A 13651-nucleotide genomic window follows, 5' to 3' on the forward strand; every position below is an offset into this window, starting at 1 on the left:
TATAAGAACCTTGTCGAAATACGTGAGCTCTACAGGGTCTTGGGCAACACGAAGAAGGAATCCCTGGTTGAACTCGCCTCGGCCATCATTGACCCATACTACAAAGAGATGAAGCAGGATGCCAACAGAACATGTCTCGTATCCTGGCACGGGGCCTGGATGCGGCAACTGGATGAACCTCACCTCAGGTTCGCGTCCAAGAGCGTGTACACATGCTACAAGATGCACAGGCGGATCGTTGACATGAGGAAGTGCCTTGTTACGGAGATCGAAGAGGCCGGATCGAGCCACAACCAAAGCAAGCGTCACAAGAAGTAGATGGTGATCAGATGATCGTTTATCCTAGTTAATCATGTATGTAATATATAGTTTACTTTGGTGTGTGGAAATGTCATGTGTGTAGTAGCCACCTATGTAATTATGCATGTAATAGTTTACTTTGGTGTGCGCAAATGCCATGGTTGTAGTAGCCACCTATGTAAGTGGATGTTTAATTTGGTTATGCAACCATGTCCTTATAAGTGTGTGTGTGTGTGTGTGTCTATATATATATATGTTGTTGTTCTGTATGCAATCCCATCGCACAACACACACGTCTTATTAGCAGCAATCGTCTGTGTTATTGTCGGTCTTCGCACACATTTCTGATTACAGACCTGTTTGCCGCGTATCACACACATCTTGTTATATTGAACCGTTTTTGTTCTCTTGTCTCAACGCAAACAGTTCGTCCGAGTGAACCGCATGCCGTATATCACACATACCGTGATCTGGCTGACCGTTCCTTTTGTGTTGCCTAATCACAAACAGTTCATCCGAGTGAACCGTATGCTGTATATCGCACACACCTTCATCTGGCTGCCCGTTTCTTTTGTTCCTCCTCATCGCAAACAGTTAATTGGACTGGACTGTATGCTCTGCATCGCACACGCAACTAAAATCTGAACCGTGTTTGTTGCATTCGTCATCGCAAACGTTTCGCACCCTTTTTGACGGGTTTTTTACACCATCGTTTTCGATTATTGCATCGCACACTGTTTCGTCGAAGGGTCTCTAATCGTAGTGTCGCGTTAGGAGCATCCTACAATAGTGAATGAGTTAGTTGCGGGATGATGTATTACGGAACGAGTAAAGAGACTTGCCGGTAACGAGATTGAACTAGGTATGAAGATACCGACGATCGAATATCGGGCAAGTAACATACCGATGACAAAGGGAATAACGTATATTGTCATTACGATACGACCGATAAAGATCTTCCTAGAATATGTGGGAACCAATATGAGCATCCAGGTTCCGCTGTTGGTTATTGACCGAAGAGGTTTCTCGGTCATGTCTACATAGTTCTTGAACCCATAGGGTCCGCACGCTTAACATTCGATGACGATTTTGTATTATATGAGTTATGTGATTTGGTGACCGAATGTTGTTCGGAGTTCCGGATGAGATCATGGACATGACGAGGACTCTTGAAATGGTCGAGAGGTAAATATTCATATATAGGACGATGATATTCGGATACCGGAAGTGTTTCGGGGTGTACCGGGTACATATCGGAGTACTGGGGGGGTTACCGGAACCCCCCGGGGGATTAATGGGCCTTACGGGCCATAGGAGGGGAGCACACCAACCCACAAGGGGTGGCGCCCCCCTAAGGAAGGAGGCCGAATTGGAGAAGGAGGAGGGGGTTCGGCCCCCCTTTCCTTCCTCCCCCCTCTCTTCCCTTTTTCCCCTTCCGGTAATAAGGAAAGGGGGCCGAATTGGACTAGGGGCCCAAGTAGGATTCCTCCTACTTGGGGCGCCCCATGGCAGCTCCCCTCCCCCTCCCACCTATATATACTTGGGGAGGGGGCGCCTAGAACACACACCAACAATTGTTAGCCGTGTGCGGCGCCCCCCTCCATAGTTTACGCCTCTGGTCATATCTTCGTAGTAATTAGGCGAAGCCCTGCGCGGATCACTTCATCATCACCGTCACCACACCGTCGTGCTGACGAAACTCTCCCTTGACACTTTGCTGGATCAAGAGTTTGAGGGACGTCATCGAGCTGAACGTGTGCAGAACTCGGAGGTGCCGTACATTCGGTGCTTGATCGGTCAGAACAAGAAGAAGTTCGACTACATCAACCACGTTATCAAACGCTTTCGCTTTCGGTCTACGAGGTTACGTGGACACATTCTCCCCCTCTCGTTGCTATGCATCTTCTAGATAGATCTTGCGTGAGCGTAGGAATTTTTTTGAAATTGCATGCTACGTTTCCCAACATGAAGAGCTTCGTAAAAAAATGGAAGTTGTACCCCGGATTCTAGATTGTTTGCGGAGCGGCATTATCGTCGAGCTACCCCGTTTGACTTGTATTTTCTGAAGCAGAGCTGAATTTTAAGGAGCGGAGTTGACCTAAACAGGTTCTAAATATGCTGGAAGATATATTATTTTAATAGTTAAGGGAAGACAAGACTTTTCTTCATGCTTCTCTCTCTACCCGACATTTCTAAATAGCAATGCCCTAAGGCAAGGGATGGGTGGCTGCATGTTGCCGCCTAATCCAACCTATCACTTTTTTTTTGACACAAACTATCCCGGGCAGCACTAGCCATCGGACTACTGCCAATTCTATCATATCAGACTAGTACTATGCCCTCGGATGAACTAAGATGAACGTTGGATCGGCTATAGTAGAGAACCCACGCTAGATAGGTAATTAGTACGTGTCTTGCGTTAATGTTTCCTCTAATTGTGTGCTTCATAACTACTAGGAGGCCCATTACGTGGAATTTCCTTTATTTAACAAGAATTCCTTTCATTACGTATCTAATCTGGTTAACTACTCCAAAAATTACTCATGATTAGTTGGTTCATTGAACAAGGACGACTGAAGCAAAACACTTTGGTGTATCCATGTGGTGTTAGATGCATTACCAAAATAATGTTGGATGCATAGTTGCCTGGAGTACAACGAAAGCTTTACTAGGTTGCGTTTGAAGCATAATGCAGTAATATTAGAATCATGATTAGTACTACCTCCGTTCGAAAAAGCTTGTCTCTCAAATGGATGTATCTAGCATCAAGTTAGTACTAGATACATCCATTTGATAAATAAGTTTGGGACAAACTTTTTCGGACAGAGGGAGTACGTAACAAAAAATCTCTGTTGTGTACGAAGCATATTAGTTTTATGAAATTGTGTAAACAACTTATTCATCCGTGTTTGTGTATGAAGCATTAGACAGTAACGTTGGAAGCATGATTAATATTGGTTCTGCAAAACTTGCATCATTTGGTTGTTGTGTGACAGAAATATTGGAGATCTGCCAGTGAATACAGAATGAGATGTACTCCTACAATTTACTCCACGGAAAATCCATCACGAAATTAAACTGAACTCAAACAAGTTGAGCCGAATTCTCTCAAAAGGAAAAACAAATTAAACCGAATTAACAGCATTTTTAGCAAGCTAATCTCATCGGACAGGCTCCCTCGCGCTGAGCTCCCTCCATTCACGCGTCTGTCGTGCAGCTGCTCTTCCAGCTCGGCACCGCTCCGTTCAGCCGCTGCCCCGGCTCGCGGCCCGATTGCTCGACGTCCCCGGGGATTACAGGCACAGCAGAGCTTGGGGAGCTTCGTTCCAGTGAGCACAAACAACATATTAGAGAGATGCGCAGCCGGAATGTGCACGGCCCTCCTATCATAATAACCAGTGCTAACAGAAGAGAGAATAGGAGGGCGAGCAATAAACCAACGAAAAGCCACTTGTAGATGCGGTCCTCTTTGGTGTCCCCCGACGCGATAACCCCGGCTTCAGGCGACGGCAGCACCGCCGCTGTCCCGGCTGGATGCGCTGGCACCACCACGGCGGCTCCTGCTGGAGGCGCCGGCGACTCGACCATAGTCGCTGGTGAAGGCGGGGGGATGGCGGCCCCGGCTGGAGGCGGCGGCGGTGGCACCTCAAGATTTGCTGCCGGTGGAGGTGGAGCCTCGAGACCTGCTTCTGGTGGAGGCGGCGGCAGCTCGCCGGTAGTCGTTGGTGAAGACGGTTGGCTGGTGTCGAGACAATTCACTGCTATTTTCCAAGCACCTTCCCTGTCACATGTCGCAGATGCTTGCGAGAAAGACAGTAGCAGAAGTAGCAGAAAAATTACTGCCAGTCCGGAGTAGGTCAAGGAAGAGGCCAACTTCCTGGAGATGTCCCCTGCCCAGAGGAGAAGGCCGGTGTCGTCCTCCACGACGGTGCGGGGGACGTCGTTGTCTTTACTCATCTCGTTCGTCCAACCGGCCTCCTCACTTGAACTCTGCACAAACCAAGTAGCAATTCCGATCAAAAGAAATCCAACTATTTGGAGCTGTAACTAACAAACATCATGCTTTGACATTTGACAACAGAGAAGCCCTGCAAAACTTCCACCGGAAAACGAGACAAAACAATGTGCAGAAGGACTGTGCAGAGCCATAATGCTACAAAATCTGTCTCATTTGCTACCCATCGAAAACATCATGGTAGAGATGGAAACAGGACAAAAGAAAAGCCAACGAAGCATAACTAGAAGCATGACTGGAACTCAACGGATCCGTCGATCGCCTTAGCTAAAGAGCCTTGTAATTATTAAGCACTTGAAAAGGAACTAAAAAAAGGCTACCTGAACAGCCTTGTAATTGATCTTAGCTGCATCGCTGTGCACTGGTGTGAGACCTAGTTTGTTCCCCTGGAAAACTCTGGCTCCATTCTTCGGCAGGAGCCACTCAGTCCTGCACAAAGACACAAGACAACTAAGGACACTTGGAAATAGCGAGAACAACCATCTTACTGTTTAGCTGTTAATGGAGCAGAATTTTGAAGAAGAGCACCTTGGCTCTTGTGTGCTTGAGCTACTACTGAGGCAGCAGTGAAGTGCTGTCTTTCCTTCCGGGTCGGTTTCATTGACATCAACATCCCCCATCAGAAGCATCTTTGTGACATTCATATCTCCGGCCTACACAAGGAATCAATCATTACAAGTTTTTCATATGTAAGTTGCAGCTTGTTAGGCGTAGCATGATTACAATAATAGTGCATCAATCGAACATAAGAAAATGTAGAGCTGCTTCTTGATAATACAGACAAAGCGTGTAGATCATAATCATAGTAACTCATTTCATGGATTATTCTAAGAGTCTTCGAAAATAAGGTGTGGACCTCAATTACACACACCACCTAACTCACTTAACTTCCTAGCAGTCATAGCAACTAATTTCATGTGCAATGAAAATCTAGAGGTGTTCAAAATGGAAAAGCTCTGTGTAGACCACAAAGAGAAGACACTGAACACTCAATCATTGTAAGTTTTTCCATATATGAGTTGCAGCTGCATGAATACAGCAATATCGCATCAACCAGACATAAGAAAAAGCAGAGCTGCTTCTTGCTAATACAAACAATGTGTGTAGATCATAATGATGGTAACTCATTTCAAGTAAAATTTAAGAGTATTTTCGAAAATTAAGGTGTACACCTCAATTACACACTGATTACTCGAATGAACTCAATAACAGCCATAGCAATTAATTTCATGTGCAATGCAAACCTAGGGGTGTTTAAAAGAGAAAAAGTTTGTAGACCACAAACTAAAGACACTGAATAGTCAGTGTATTGCAAAGTTTGGGAATGCTAGCAGTGAAAATTGAAGTGTACAATGAAACCAACAGCAATCAGTACCTTTGCACCCCAAAGTAGAGGGGGCAAGCTTCTCCTGTCAACTTTTCGGTCCCTCCACGACGTGGCCCCAAATTGGTTAAGCAGCTGAATCTCACAGAGCAAGACTTTCCTCATTTCATTGCCATTTCTAGCTGAAGCCTCTCCAATCGACAGGACCTCATCCACAACAGAGTTGTAAATTGATCTCTTTGTCCTGACGCCGTCTATCACCGTCGCCGATATCCTGTCCTCAGCCACCAGGAGCATTGCGAGTGTAGCGACATGACCCTCCATGGCGTATCTGTTGTCTATTTTTAAAGTAATAACCATTGCTTCCTCCACAGGTCCGAATTCAGTACTGAAGAATCTGCTAAGGTACACTGCCAGAAACGAATGCCAAAGAAAATGTTACAAGTACATTCATGTTCACTGTGTTGAACATAACTGGTTCAGGATTATGAAGCTATACCATCGTCTACCGTAAGCGGGAGACCCCCAACAAAGATTTTGCGAGTGTAGTCATGCTTCTCCCAATGATCATTATGCTATAAATAAAATGCGTTGTAAGGAGGCCATGTAAACAAAATAAAGTCACTTGGTAATACAGATAGAGGATATCTAGATTACCTGAGATAATTTGGGACCTTCTTTCGGGGCACTGTGGCTCTTACTTTTAGCCCCTTGGGCAGATAAATTGCTGGAACGAAAATCCCCGTGACCTACTGACGCCTTTGGCACAACATAGCTGCAATGATATTCAAAGCAATATCTTAATTTTTAACTTTCACATGAGCAGCACTTTCTCTACATTTCATGTAATCGTGTACAGATATAAGAAATACCTTTCATAATAATCGTCGTTGTCATAATCATCGAAATCATCATCCAGAAGCTCTTTGTGCCTTTCTTTTTTCATTGCATGGTTCTTTTCCATTGAGCCATGGTTCACTAAAAAGGAACAAAATCCAGTTGAAAATGCAGTTCGCTTTATATGCATTATTATCAGTAAAACCAAAAGTATCTAACCAATCTTTATGTAATTCAAACAATAAAATTCCTTCCAGTTTATTCGCAAAAAAAAATCCTTCCAGTGTAATGAAACAGATCAAACAATAGAACATAGCAGAATGTGATCTTATAGCAGAACATGTGCTTTGGTTGAAGAATCAAACACAAAACTATGGGCAAGTGAAGTGCTTTTATTTACACGAGATACACAAAAGGACAAATGAAGTGCTTGTATTTACGTAAGAGATGTTCTATTTGCGAACTCAGTCAAATATTTACTATCCCAGAAAATCATCTTACTTGGTACAACATTTGCGGAGTTGAGAAGAAACCGCATGTCCTGGGATGTCGCCACGTCTATTGGTCTTTGCTTTCTGTTCAACACCAAAGAATCGCGTCACTGTAAGTCGATCAAATCACTGAATACAAGAATTCTTCAGAAATATTACTCACCGTAGGTTCTGGGCTTTGGGGTTAGCCCCATAACGCAAAAGAAGTCGTACACAGCTCAAAGAACCATTTTTCGCTGCAAGGAATAATGGGGTTTCTTTGGTCTTGGAAGGTATATCAACGCAATCTTGTGCATGAAGCAGAAGTGACTTGCAGAGCAAAGAAACTTGCAGAGCAAAGAAACACAATAATGCCAATTAGCCACAGTGGTATTATTAAGCACTTGAAAAGGAAGTAACAAGGCTACCTGAAGAGCCTTGTAATTATCCTTAGCTGCAGTACTGTGCACTGGTGTGAGACCTAGTTTGTTCCCCTGGAAAACTCTGGCACCATTCTTCAGCAGGAGCCACTCAATCCTGCACAAAGACAGAAGACAACTAAGGACACTTGGAAATAGCGAGAACAACCGTCTTATAATTTAGCTGTAAGCAGAATTTTGAAAAGAGCACCTTGGCTCCTGTGTGCTTGAGCTACTACTGAGGAAAGAGTGAAGTGCCGTGTTTCCTTTGGGGTCGGTTTCATTGACATCAACATCCCCCATCAGAAGCATCTTTGTGACATTCATATCTCCGGCCTACACAAGGAACCAACCATTGCAAGTTTTTCATGTGTATAAGATGCAGCTTATAAATTGCAGCTTGTTAGGCGTAGCACGATTACAGCAATATTGCATCAACTGAACATATGAAAATGCAGAGCTGCTTCTAGATAATACCTAAAAATAAAGTGTGTAGATCATAATCATGGTAACTCAATTCATGTATTATTTTAGGAGTTTTTCATAAAATAAGGTGTGGACCTCAATTACACACATTGATTACTCACTAAACTTCATGGCAGTCCTAGCAACTAATTTCATGTGCAATGCAAATCCAGAAGTGTTTAAAAGGAAAAAAGCTTGTGTAGACCACAAAGTAAAGACAATGAACACTCAATCATTGTAAATTTTTCTATATATAAGTTGCAGTTGCACGATTACAGCACTACTGCATCAACTGAACATAAGAAAATGCAGAGCTGCTTCTAGTTAATACGTAAAAGCAAAGCGTGTAGATTATAATCATGGTAACTCAATTCATGTATTATTTTAGGAGTCTTTCCTAAAATAAGGTGTGGACCTCAATTACACACAATGATTACTCACTTAACTTCATGGCAGTCGTAGCAACTAATTTCATGTGCAATGCAAATCTAAAAGGGAAAAAGCCTGTGTAGACCACAGAGCTGCTTCTTGATAGTACAAACAAAGGGTGTGGATCATAATCATAATACTCATTTCATGTACTCCCTCCGTTCCTAAATATTTGTCTTTCTAGAGATTTCAACAAGTGACTACATACGGAGCAAAATGAGTGAATCTACACTCTAAAATATGTCTATATACATCCGTATATGGTAGTCCATTTGAAATCTCTAGAAAGACAAATATTTAGGAGCGGAGGGAGTATAATTTGAAAGTCTTTTCAAAAAAGAAGGCGTAGACCTCAGTTACACACACTGATTACAGCAATATTGCATCAACCACAGAGCAGTCCTAGCAACTAATTTCATGTGCAATGCAAATCTAGAAGTGTTTCAAAGGCTAAAAAGTCTGTGTAGACCACAAAGTAAAGACACTGAACACTCAGTCATTGTAAGTTTTTCCATATATAAGTTGCAGTTGCATGATTACAGCAATATTGCATCAACCAAACATAAGAAAATGCAGAGCTGCTTCTTGATTATACAAACAAAGGGTGTCGATCATAATAATACTCACTTCATGTATAATCTAAAAGTCTTTTCAAAAAATAAGGCGTAGACCTCAGTTACACACACTGATTACTCAACTAAACTTCTTTTTTTTGCGGGGGTACTCAATTAAACTTCATAAGACTCATAGCAACTCATTTCATGTGCAATGCAAATCTAGCGGTGTTGAAAAGGGAAAAAAAAACCGGTGTAGACCTCAAACAAAAGACACTGAATACTCAATGCATTGCAAAATTTGGGAATAGTGACAATTTAAGTGTAGCATTGAACTAACAGCAATCGGTACCTTTGCAGCCCTAAGTAGAGGGGGCAAGCTTCTCCTGTCAACTTTTTGGTCCCTCCACGACGTGGCCCCAAATTGGTTAAGCAGCTGAATCTCACAGAGCAAGGCTTTCCTCCTCATTTCATTGCCGTCTCTAGCTGAAGCCTCTCCAATCGACAGAACCTCATCCACAACAGAGTTGTAAATTGATCTCTTGGTCCTGACGCCATCAATCACCACGCTCACCATCGCCGATATCCTTTCCTCAGCCACCAGGAGCAGCATTGCAAGTGCAGCGACACGCCCCTCCATGGCGTATCTGTAAGCCACCTCCCCAACCTCCCTGGTCTTCTCTGCCAGAAGCCTCACCGCGTTCAGATCCTGCACACACATACAGGGAAGTTAGAGTTTTGCATGAGAGATTGATCCTATCTACAGTATCTTGTAGTACTATCAAGTATCAACCATGTAGGTAGGAGAAGTATGGAGCTGTGTGTGAGTTTAGTGATGGGGCAAACCTTTTGTTGCAGATAAACCAGAAGATCCTCGACCGAGTTGTCCGGTGACCAATCAACTTGAACCCTGAAGAGAAAGCAGGCAGGGAACAGACAGATGCATTGCTGTCAGTTTGATCTCAAATGGCATCGACCAAATGAACAATCATCAGTACTAGCAAATACTAGTAGCACGCAGTTGGTGCCATGCCATTGACACACCTTCTGCTCATGAGCGCGACCTCGAGCGCGACTAGGCGTGTGCCGTCGAGCAGCCTGACGTCCGTCCGGGCGTTCCTGGAGAGGAGCAGCTGGAGGCACCTCTTGGAGTGCCCCTCGGCGGCGACGTGGAGCGGTGTACGCGTGAGCTGGTCCCTGGCGTCGACGGAGGCCGGCGTGATCCCGTACTCACCGTCGAGGAGGAGCCTGGCGCACTCGGCGACGTCGTGCCTGCAGGCGAGGTGGAGGAGCCTGTTGGACATCTCCTGGTCGAGGATCCTGGCGGCGTCGGAGCCGTTGCGCAGCCGACCCAGCGCCGCCTTCTTGATGCTGTCCACCGCCGCGAGGAGGAGCGCGGTGTCGTCCTCCACGACGGCGCGGGAGACGTCGTCATCCTTGCCCATCTTGTCCGTCGTCCCGTCACCCTCTTCGCTCAAGCTCTGCACAATCCAAGCACCAAATCGAATCAAAATTTTGAAAGTGACAAATCAATAGCGCAAAACAGGAAACCCGGACCAGGTCGTGCGAAACATTCACGGGAACAAAACCTCTGCAAAACCCCACCGGAAAAAGGTAGGTAGGGGAAAACCCCAACCCCATGCCCCGAAACCAACGAACCAACCAGCAGCAGAACCACCAAAAACGAAACACGCAAAACCAGAGCACCGCCGCACTCGCGAGAGCTCATCCGGAAGCCACACCCAAAACCGCAAGGCCAAAATCATGTCGTACCCCGAAGAAATCGATCGAATCGAACGCGCGCAAACAAATCAGCAACACGCAGATCACGCAGCAATGCTGGCCTCGCTCGCTCGCGTGCTCACCTCTGCCATGCGCGCGGCCGACCTCCCGGAAACCCTCGCCGGGCCTGCTGCTCCCGTAAAAATGCCTCTCCGCCCTCCCGCCCGCTCACACAAACACCCCTGCGCACCGCTCGATCGCTTTTATGTAGACTACTTTTTTTTAGCAGAATGTAGACTACTATACTACTGCTCCTCTCCCGCCCTCCGGTGCCCACCCAGGATGGGCCAACCCAAACTGCAAAAGCAAAACTTATCCTGCGCCCGGGCTTTCGTCGTCTGCACTGGTCTGAATTTCTATCTGGTCAAAATATTATTACTGCCGGATGCCAAAGTTTGGATGCGAATAGTATTGCCAAATTGAAAAGAGAAGTAAACCCATGCTTCTCCGTTCGCAATGCCAATTTTTACCCAAAAGCAATAAAGTAACATCTGTTTGCCCAATGGACAAAATCGTCGGATTTCCCACCCGTTGAAGACATGCACACGTCCTTCGAGCGTCCCTATGCCCCAACTCGAACGTGTCAAAATGTGTTACGTGGACAGTTACAAGAGCAACTCCAACGGGCCGACCCAAACGGACGGTGTTTTTGTCTGTTTTTTGTCCGTTTGGGTCAGCCGCCCGCCCGCCATCCGCCCTCTTTTAGTTTTGGGTCAGCAATGCACCCAACGAACCGACCCATTTCATGACCGTGCGCGTTTTAGATCATGCCAGCGGCCATGCCGCCGCCCTAGTTTTGGCGCTCCAGCGCGCGCGGGGAAAAGCGACCTAGCGCGCGCGGGGGAAAGGTTCGCGCGCGCGCCGCGGCCGGCGCTCGTTATAAGGCGCTCCCTCCACACTCTGTACGCCGCCCACTCGTCTCGCCCCCTCTCACTAGCCTCGCCGCCTCTGCGCCGCCTTGGCGCTTCGGATTTTCGCGGAGTCCGCAAGCGCCGCTCCGGCGGCTTCTCCTCCGAGATCTGGTTTCGCGAGAAACGCCTCATCCTCGGCACCTTCGACACCGCAGAGGAGGCGGCCCGCGCGCACGACGCGGCGGCGTGGCGCCTCCTGAGGCCTAGTCGGGATATGAATTTTCCCGACGTGTCGAGCCAGCGGGCGCAGGATCTCGCGCCTCTCCCGCGGCTTTTCACCGACGAGGATCGCCGTGTCCACCGGAGGCGGCAGCGTCGCCTCGCCATCGCCGAGATGGACGTGGAAGCCATGGTGGTGTGGCGCGAACGCTTCCCGCAGGACATCATCGACGAGCGCCAGTTCTACAAGCAAAGGAGGTTGGAGAGGGACGCGAGGAGGATAGAGCGAGCTGCCTATCGGGAGGACAAGTGTTCGCAAAAGCAGGCCGCTCAATTGAAACTGAAGTTACGAGAAACGTCGGGTTGGGACTTCGAAGACGAGCAGCATGCTGACGCCTACATTCAGACGTCGGAGGAGGACATTACCGAGTCGGAGTCGGAAAGCGACGAGTAGTTGGTCTTTTCTTTTATCTGTGTACGCTAGAACTATCTTTTTATCGGAAAAAATGGCCGGCGTCGGCGACGAAGCAGGCGGGCGAGAGTGTGCTGTTTGATGTGGAGAGGCCAATCCAATGTGCCACCAACCAGCGGGCCCGGTGAGGAAAGAGGGCGAGCGCGTGCGTCCGTCTTGTGTCCGTGCCGACGCAAATCCGGCTCAAAATGGGCCGGGAATGGGTCGGCAGGCGGACGAAAGCGGACGCGCGTCCGTTTGGGTCGGCGCGTTGGGCCGACTTTTCTGTCTGTGCCGACCCAAACGGACGGCCGCGGACGAAATGGGTCGCCCCATTGGAGTTGCTCTAACGGAGCCGGTCATGTAACCTCGTGCACCAATCGTTCGCGCTAATTCAAACCGACAATTCAAAAAGAACGACGAAACTCAAAAAGACCGCGCTGATCAATCTGGCGCCTGCAACGGGGCAGATCTGCTCGATGATCCTGGACCGATCCTCGGTCGAGGCCAAGGTGAGATCCGGGTCGGCGCAGACCCAGTCCGGGGACAAATTGGACATACCGAATGCCATCCGGCTTGTCGCGCCTCCTCCACTGCTACCCTGTGGGTCGTTGTCATGGTGCGAGAAGAGGAGGCGGCTGCGCGCGTTGGCGATCATCCGATCGGGATCCTCATCCTCCTCCTTCTTCTTCATCGGGTTCCACTCACAATCGGACTGGCAACGGGGCATGTTGGCACCATCTCCTTGTCATATCGAGAACGGCGCGGCGGGGACGTCTGCCCGACGAAGCGGCTCGCTGTGACGCCCGGATAATTATGCTACAGTAAACATACGCTAATGATGCCACGTCACCTCTGTTAGTGTTGATAATCTCGCGTTAGTTCAAAACCGGATCAAAATTCAAATTCAAAATATGGCAAACAATAAAGTTTTCAAAAATTAAAATTAAAATGTTCGGAATGAACCAAATATTGCATAGATAACAATGGTGGAGAAACCTAACTTTAATAAAATGTTTAAGTGTTCAAACTAATTAAAATAGAGGTTTAAATATTAAAATAAATGCCTTGTGAGTTTTATAAAATATTAAACTATTTTAATTTGAGTTGGGAATTAATGTGGCAATAGAATATTTAAAAGTATTAATTTAAGTGCTAGTGATAATTTTATAAAACTAAAATAAAAGAGGAACTAAAAGAAAACAGAAAAGAAAAATAAGAAAAGGTAAAACAAAAACAAAACAAAGCAAAAATAAAAGTAGAAGAATAGAACCCCCCAACTGGGCCAACCGGCCCAGCTGCTAGCCAGGCCGCCCACCAGGCCGGCCCACCCCTGCCCTACACCTAACCACCCCACACCCGAAACCCTAGCCCCCGCACCCATTCCCCACTCGCCCTCCCCCCCACTCACTCCTCCCTCTGCCCCCGATCTGGATCGGGAAAACGGCGCCCCGACCCCCATCGCCTCGACGTGCATCGCCGCCCCACCGCGCCTCGGTCCTCCACCGCGGCGCCACCTCGCCGGCGTCGCACCT

The 13651-nt window shown here is 47.0% G+C and overlaps 1 protein-coding gene across 1 annotated transcript; it reads right to left on the reverse strand.

Annotated features, from left to right (window-relative positions):
• Positions 1-3260: 3260 nt before the first annotated feature.
• Positions 3261-10759, reverse strand: LOC123124432 (serine/threonine-protein phosphatase 6 regulatory ankyrin repeat subunit C). Its single transcript, XM_044545048.1, has 15 exons — positions 10679-10759; positions 9858-10294; positions 9660-9723; positions 9166-9522; positions 7577-7701; positions 7375-7483; positions 7131-7276; positions 6978-7051; positions 6512-6617; positions 6297-6414; positions 6139-6214; positions 5691-6049; positions 4844-4968; positions 4636-4744; positions 3261-4290 (listed from the first exon to the last, which is right to left on the reverse strand). The coding sequence occupies exons 1-15, from the start codon at positions 10685-10687 to the stop codon at positions 3499-3501; spliced, it is 3006 nt and encodes a 1001-aa protein (XP_044400983.1). The 5' UTR covers positions 10688-10759; the 3' UTR covers positions 3261-3498.
• Between the last annotated feature and the right edge of the window lie 2892 nt (positions 10760-13651).

Source organism: Triticum aestivum, chromosome 5D (assembly GCF_018294505.1).
Source record: "Triticum aestivum cultivar Chinese Spring chromosome 5D, IWGSC CS RefSeq v2.1, whole genome shotgun sequence".
Lineage (NCBI taxonomy): Eukaryota > Viridiplantae > Streptophyta > Magnoliopsida > Poales > Poaceae > Triticum > Triticum aestivum.

Bases quoted from the DNA above. Each gene is read 5' to 3' on its own strand.
- LOC123124432 (XM_044545048.1), bottom strand. The intron at 7,484-7,576 runs GTGCTCTTTTCA...GTCTTTGTGCAG, and splicing joins TCAAGCACACAGGAGCCAAG to GATTGAGTGGCTCCTGCTGA. The intron at 4,745-4,843 runs GTGCTCTTCTTC...GTCTTTGTGCAG, and splicing joins TCAAGCACACAAGAGCCAAG to GACTGAGTGGCTCCTGCCGA.